Here is a 7,896-nt window from a genome sequence, read left to right on the forward strand (position 1 = left end):
TCTTGAAATCATGGGTCAGATTAACGGCCAAAGTTATTTGTATCCATATCCTCCCTGTGTTTTCACGATGTGTGAAAATCACATTACCAATCCTCTAAAAACCCCGACATCTGTGTTTGTTTCACTTCCTGACCAACAGGGGACATTCCCACTTAGTAACTTCCTGTCACTCCAGTACTACAGTCTCTCACTCATGCTTTCCCCTCGCTCTTGTTCCTTCTGTCTCCTGACCAGCTCTGGAGCTTCCCCATGTATCCCTGGGTGGTGCAATGTGCACTAACCCCATCCATTCCTCTTTGGGAACTTAAGTATAAATTCTTCTTTCAAAGAAGTTCCTCTGTGTCAGTCATTTTAACACACCTGATTAAAACAAAATCCCGTTTTAAAATATCTTCCTCTTTGGGATTATGTAGTTTCACTACGATATCTCCAAGTATGGATTTCTTTTCATTCATCCTACACTGGATTCTTTTGGATGCCTGCATCTGTGGATTGATGTCTTTCATCAACTCAGAAAAATCCGCAGCCATTTCCCCTTCAGATATAGCCTTTGCCCTATTTTGTCCTCTCCTTCTGGAACTTGTGTGGCCATACATTATACCTCTCACTCTGGTCCCAGCCATCGTGGGGCAGACCCAACAGAGCAACGGAAGCCAGGAGCAGGGAGAAAGAGGAGGAGGAAGGATCTGGACAGAGGGACCTCTCACCTTCGAGGCTGTGTGGCCTCAGAGGAAGAGGTGAGACCTGGCAGCTGTGCTTCCTGACGGGGCACCAGCTCATCTTCCATGAGCTGCTGTAGCCTCTTGACATGCCTGAGCTATCCCATCCTCAGGACACCTGGCGGAGGTAGCTGCAGCCAGGGGTAAGCCTGAGCTAGCCCGCGGCCTGGTGATATTCCTGTAACCATGGCTTGGTGATAGCCTATAACCCAGGGACATGCCTAAACTGGCTCATAAGCAGGGGATATGCCTGGGCTAACCCACAGCCTGCAGATAGGATGGGGAGGCTGAGCAGCCTCCTGTTCCTGGTAACTGAACAGTGTCACCCACTGATGACAATGGAGACTTCAGGAGGCATGTTAACACAGGTCCCTCTAGGAGTTCTGAGGTGACAGGCGACTCTGCCTGAGTCACACATTTGGTGACAATGGGGCGTTTTCTTGTGGCTTCATCAAACTTCAAGAGCTCCCAAGAGTCACCAAGTCCTCATGCTGTCACCCTCCAACACAAGGCCTGATCTGAGGGACACTCATATTCACTTCAAAAAAGTCATTTTGCAAGCGCACGGCAGGCTTCACAAATGTGTCCCGATCCCTCTCCCCCATCAACGGGCTTCCTTTTTTATTCAGAAATCGAGAAAGGGAATCTAGGCCAGGTCACGTGTGGGAGACGGCGGAGACGTCTTTCCTCTCTAGTCAGTACATTTCTTTTATATATTTAAAATAATTTAATACCATTAGGTCATCTCTCTGTGTCTCTTCTGTGTATTTCTCAAGCATCTTGACATTCTTTCTCAGACTACCCACTGGATCACTTCCTTCCAGTTCCTCTCAAAATTCCTGCTGGTTTTAGCTCTCGCAAATGCCTTAGTGTTGCAAAGCAAATTCCCTTCCTTCTGTCTCTTCACCCGCCTCTCCGTGAAAAAGAAAGGGCCCCAGGCTCTCACTGAGGTCTGTAGGCAAAGCAGATACATCCCCATGGAGCCTTCAAAGGAGACTCCTTACCGCACAAGCCTCTGTCTATTAACTCTTCAAAGGGTGTCTGTCGCTGTGAAAGCTGTCTGAGTTCATTGATAAAAAAAGGTATTGTTTTTCGGGAGGGCAGTTAGTATTTGCAAAGGGCCATAGTTACCTTTCGCCTACTGGTTGCCTTGAAAGGTGAAATGGTTCAGGTGTGAACGCCCCTGCCAGGACACCCTTCTCAGAAGGGGCCAGCCGGCAGGATGCTGCCCCTCCCACACCCCAAAGAATTAAGCCAAAATGGTTAATAGTCCTCTCTTTGGTCCCCACGCACGTCCGTATTCTCATGTATGAATCCCTCATTCAGACGTGAGCGTTCTGCAGATGTGTCTCGGGCTTGGTGACAGCTTGCCTCCTCTGTGCGTCATGGATGGTGTCTGCTAAAATGTTCGTAAAATCACAGTTTTAGAAACGCTCACCTAGGCCGTAAGCGCACAGCATTCATGTATGGAGGGGGGGGTCCACATTCCAAGTGGGGTTCACTGTCCCCTCCCATCTGGGGACTCTGAGCCTGAGGTGAGACAAAAGAAGTGAGGTTATTAAGAATTCTGACAAGGTAGGCTGAATAAATTGCGTTTTCTTTGTGAGCCTTAATCCAGTGTTGTATTGGCTTCTCGGACATGGCTAATTTATCTGGAATTTCATTCTGTTTCTGACAGCGTCCTCGACTAGCTGTTTGATCACTCTGAGCAAAGTTACATACCAGCTTTCAACAGCTGAAGGGCGGCAGCGACATTTTTCTCAAGTGCGTCCTCTGGGTCCGGCTTTATGCTGCGGCCCCGTGACTCAGATGGGGGTGGGGTGGGGGGTTGGGGGGTAGGCCTCGTTAGGGAGGGAACCCGGTTGGCACAGGGCTCTGCCTTCATGAGGAAGCTTTCCGCGGTTCCCCACTCATCTCACTGTTTGGGATTGTAATGTGCTTTTGTGGAGCAGGAAGAAAGAAAATTAGTTTCCGTCCATGTGTGAGTAGAGAGCGTTTCAGTGAAAGCGGGTTTCAAATGAACAGTTCTGTTGACTTCGGCTGGGTTTTGAGATGCACTGTTTGCAGGGGAAGAGGCAAGTTACCACAAGCCTTCACAGAATGCTAGCTTCAGCCTCTGTCGGTCCTAGGTTTTCTCCAATATCTTGCTCTCTGTCGTGGTGGAAATATGAGTTGACAGTCACTCTCTAACTCACACATTTCTGCAATGATTGCTTTTGCTTTTCTTTTCTTTTTTTTTTTTTAATAAGAGCAATCAATTCTTGCTTGTGCAAAAAGAAAACAGTGGTCGTGATTTTCAGTAAGACTCCAACCCTTCTGAGACGCTCAGTCTTAGCCCAGTTGTGGCTGGCGGTTTTACAATGATGGCAGAATCCGGCCTGATGAAAACACGTGTTCCTTTAATTTACACATGCAACACATCCCTGCTGAGCACCTTCCAGGTGCCAGGAACTGTGCTAAGGCCTGGGGGGCGGGGGGGGGGGTTGGTGAGAGCTCACATGCTAGAAACACAAACAAGATCTCAGAGGATGTTAGTGCTGTAATGAAAGCAAAAACCAAAACCAACCAACCAACCTAAAACCAGGGTGATATGATAGACGGGGCTGGGGTGAGAGGACCCATCTTCGCTCACCATTCCTGCCTTCGAGTTGGGAAGTCCCCCAGGTCCCTATGGCATTGGAGAGGTGCGTGGTCCCCTGCAAAGCACTCTCACCCCAGCCTTGTGTGTAGAGCATGGGAGAGGGGCTATTGTCCCCGTTTACAGAAGAGGAAGCTGTAAAAGGGTCACCTTGATGGAGACCCGGCTTCCAGAGGGCAAGCAACTCGAATGGGGCCCTTGGGGCTGGTTCTGGCGCCATCACCTCAGTGAGAACTGGCCCTGGGTGGGGACCAGGCTGTGCTTCCATCCGCAGCCCCCCTCCATGGACCTCACCTCTGGAAAGGGCTCATCTGTCCAGAATTTTGTTAGGGGACAATGGGGGAGGACTTGCAGGTCACTGCTGCAGGTTGGCCATCTGGGTGTCAGAAGACCTCCTAGGCCATTTGCACTCCTGAATGGAGCGTAGGTCCCCACTCCGTCCTCAGCAGGGCGGGAGCCTCCACCCACACAGCTCTGTGAGTGGTGGCCACCTCCAGCTCCTGAGGACGTGAGGCTCATTATCTTTGTCATGGGTTGCTTTCTGGCAGGTGCTTTAAGAGGTGGTGCACCCCGGGGAAAAAGGGAGGGAGGAGTGGGGAGGGAAGGAGGAAAGAGGGAAAAAGACAAGGAGAGGGGACTTCAGGCACAGCTCCACGTTCCTTGTGGTCTTGAAGGGAATTCTGGGGGCTGAATTGGGCGTTGGAGTTTGTCCTGACCCCGGCAGGAGCTGGGCTCTCCCCCCCAACCCCCACGAGGGCAGTCCTTGGTGAAGGGCTCCCGGGGGTGTGAAATCCCTGGGTTCTCTGGGTCTCTGTGCTGGGGTGGCTCCTCCAGCTGAGGACATCCCCACAGAAGAGTCATGTGGGCAGCAAAGGGACATTGAATCTGGAGGGAGGGACACACAGATGGGTGAAAGGGTCCCAGGGGTGGAGGTGGAGCCCTGATTGTGCCCCAAACCCACCATCACTGCTAATTGTGGGGTGACTTAGGGGTCTTCCTTCCTGAGAATGGGGAGCCCCCGGTGCTCACTCCATGGAGACTGTGGGTGCTGCGTAAGTGACGCCTGCGAAGGGCTGTCTTATGAGCTCTGCTTATTATCACCTACTTGTCTTTCCCTTGTGGGTGATGGCCCCCTTATCCACCTGAGGTCCTCACACCTGCATCAGGCAGACCTTTTTTAGGCGATGTCAGCCCTGGGGGAGCGCCGTAACACTGTCCAGGACAGGGGCTATTCCCTTCCTTTCCTGAAGGACGTGTTGACCTCAGCCTCGCCGACTCCTGAGGGCTGGGGACTCTGAACAGGAAGGGGTAGGCCCTGTGACCCCGAGAGTCTCCGTGCTGTGGGTGCCATGTGACGGGGCATTGTCGCCTTTGTGTGCTCAGCAAACAGAGGGATTTAGCCAAGGCCACCTTGTCCCACTGGCCAGATCTGGAGCTGCAGGCTGGGAGGCTGAGTATCAGGGCTCTGATCAGCGTGAACCCCAAGCCTCAGACTCCCCCTGGACGCCCACCCGAAGACGCTGACCTCTCAGGTAAGCAAAATCTCCACCTAGGAACTGGCCTCTCCTCCCTCCCCAAGTTCACGGCTGCTTTCCTCTGGGAACTTCACTCTCTAGGCAGGTGGGTACCTCAAGGAAAGAGCCTGGTGAACACCACGGAGGGCTTTCTGTAACATGCTGGAAGCCCTGTCAGCAGCCACGTCCCCGCGAGCGTGCTCTGTGATTACTGACTCCACATGGGGCTCCACATGGGTGTTTCAAGTGAGCCTCCAACCTCTGCGCATGGCAAATAAGCCCAGAGCTAAATGTCACCTAACAGACAGCGTCCAGCCAGCGTGTGGGATCACCTGGCCAGGGTCACGGCCAGGGGGCTCTCTCTGTGGACAGAGGCAGAAAAAGCCATTGCCTCCCAGAGAGCAAAGCAGGGCTGGGCACACTCCAAATGGCTCTTCAGAGGGTGATGGCTGCCGGCTGTGGGAGGGGTGTGGTGGGCACCCCGCACGGGCGCGGGGACTATTGCTACGAAAACCACACATGAGTGGGTCGTCCTGCTCCACTGCCCAACTTAGGGTGTGCTCCCTGTCAATGCCATTGCACGTACTCCTTAGAATCTTCTGGAAGGGCTGGGTTGCAGCACACTGTCATTATGTAGGTAAAGAAAGTTCAGAGCTGCTTCAGGGGTCCGCAGCTCTGGAGGCCCCTTCACGTTCTCTCAGGCTCAGGTACCTGTGGGTGGGAGCACTTCCTGGTGAGAACGAGGTTGGGCTCCCAGGACCAGGGACCCAGAGGCCTCCGGTCGTCTTCTGGGGCCTGGGAGCTCCAACTGCCCCTTTGCCTCATGGGGACATAGGATTGGAGTTGGGTGTGGGGCCCAGGCTGTCTCTTCACTCGCGCAGAGCTTGGCTGTGAAAGGCCAGAGCTGAACTTGAGGGTTGGGCAGAGTCTGTAGAGGGGCATGTACACATGTGTGGGTAGGAATGTGCGTTCGTGCATGTGTGTGCTTGTGTGAGCGTGCAATGCATGTATGTGTGCATGTGTACGTATGTACGTGTGTGCTCGTGTGTGTGTGTGTGTTTGTGTGTGTGTGAGGCACAGAAGGGTGGGCAGACCTGTTATGTCCTAAATGGTGTGCAGACATTTCTCGGGGCCTCCTCTTTGTGGGAGAGGAAGGTGGTCAGCAATTCTGTGCCCAGGCCCTGGGGCTGGTCCTCATATGAACACTCTCCGCCTTAATCCTCTCCAGGGACCTTCAAAGCAGACATCCGTCACTCACCTTACTTTCTAATAAGGAGCCCATGGCCCCGAGAGGTTGAGTGGCTTGCCCAAGGTCACTCAGAGAGTCTGCAGTGCGATCTGGCTTGGGGAAGAGGGTCACTGTGAGTGATGGGAGGGGACCCCTCTAGAACAGTCCTGTCCGTGCCAGGCCGTGGTCCTCTGGGGTGGGTGGGCTGGGAGGAGGTGCTGGGAGCCCATTTCTAGGCCATCTTGTCACAGCCTGCGCTGACCCCCTCGCTGTCATAGGCGGGAGTGGGATTTTGACACCACGTGCTACTTGAGCCATGTCTGGGGTCGCTCTGGGCTCTGAGTGGACTGTTCTCATCTTCTCCCCCTCTCTCCTTCCCCTCTTCATTTGCAGAGCTGCCTCCTTGCCTCCCCACTGTGGCCCCGGATCCCGCCAAGCCTCCCTGCCCCCACCCCATCCTGCCCCGGCTGCTGCAGCACAGACCACGGGGCCGCTGGACAGCACCGGCCTCCTGAGTGATAGCTAATTGGGGAGAGAAAGGGCCCGATTGTCTCGCGGGGCCGGAAGAGCGGCGTGGGCGGCTGAAAGAGCCGGAGAAGGTGGCCAGCTTCGCCCAGCAGCTGCCGCCGGAGACGTTTGCAGATTACGTCAGCGCTGGCAAGCAGGGGGAGCCGGGCAGAGGGGGAAGCTCACGGCCGCCCGCCCCAGGCCTCTCGACAATGTGGCCATTGTGGGCCCAGAGAGTGGTTCATTCTGCATGAATGGTGCACGGGCCTCTTGACCAAGGAGGCCTCTAGCCTTTCCCGAGCTGTCCTCTCACATGCCAGGGAGGCCCTGGAGTAGAGTCTGGCCTGCTCGGGGGCTGTGGAGAGGACAGATTCATCCCTAAAAGTGGGCGTGGGCCTCGGAGACCCCCGGCTGGACCGAGCTCCGAGCCTGGGCCCCTGGCTGCACGTTGGGCCCTTGGCACAGTCTGCCCTGGAACCCAGGGCCCAGCTGCACTCTGAGCTACACATCGCTTCTGCTCCGTGAGGCCACCCACCCTCGGCATGGCCGCCTGGTTGGGAGAAAGCACCAGCCCCGACCCTCTCATGGTCCTGCTGGCCATCGTGCTGCTAGTGCGCTTCATTCTGTGGTCCTGCCTTGGGACCTACATTGACTATAGACTGGCCCGGCGGCAGCCCCGCAAACCCAAGGAAGACTAAGGCCTCCACTGGCCACTGGCCTCAAAGCACCGGGTGTGAAGGGCTGTCTTGTCCGGGAAGCCACTGTCCCACACACGTCCTGTCCTGAGGCCACGGGTGGCAGTGGAGTGGATCACGGCAGGCAGAGGACCCCCGTGTCCCACACACAGGGTAGAGGTCGACCATGCCCCACCCAGAGTGACCAAAACTGTCCTGGTCACATCCCACATCCACCACTGCCTGTGTGTCACCAAGTTCTGGGGTTCCCTGTGCGAGTGAGTGATCCTGGGGGTGGGTCTTGCTTTCAGACGTTCTGTGCTTTCAATTCTTTATAAATGTTTGCAGGAAGATGCGGGGATGAGCTGGAGGGGCTGGGTGGGTGGGGCACCAGGACAGATGTGACCACATCACAGCCAGCCCTGCCACCAAAAGCCACCCCCATCTCAGCCTCCTCTTGCCTCCCAGAGGGATAAGAATAAGTGAAGGCAGCTGCCTTGGTTTCCCCCAAAGCAGCCCCCTGGGATGAGATTTATTGAGAGAGTGAGCCTGGCAGTGAGGGAGCCCACGGGAGCCCAGCTGTTGGAAAGGAAAGTGGCGGTGGGGGGTGGGGGCA

At 55.1% G+C, this 7,896-nt stretch overlaps 1 protein-coding gene across 1 annotated transcript; it reads left to right on the forward strand.

Annotated features, from left to right (window-relative positions):
- Positions 1–6,501: 6,501 nt before the first annotated feature.
- SMIM38 (small integral membrane protein 38) lies at positions 6,502–7,626 on the forward strand. The gene has a single exon (XM_074337175.2). The coding sequence runs from the start codon at positions 7,149–7,151 to the stop codon at positions 7,302–7,304; it is 156 nt and encodes a 51-aa protein (XP_074193276.1). The 5' UTR covers positions 6,502–7,148; the 3' UTR covers positions 7,305–7,626.
- Positions 7,627–7,896: the final 270 nt, after the last annotated feature.

The sequence above is a fragment of the Rhinolophus sinicus genome, chromosome 14 (assembly GCF_057876585.1).
Source record: "Rhinolophus sinicus isolate RSI-liver-muscle chromosome 14, RSI-T2T, whole genome shotgun sequence".
Lineage (NCBI taxonomy): Eukaryota > Metazoa > Chordata > Mammalia > Chiroptera > Rhinolophidae > Rhinolophus > Rhinolophus sinicus.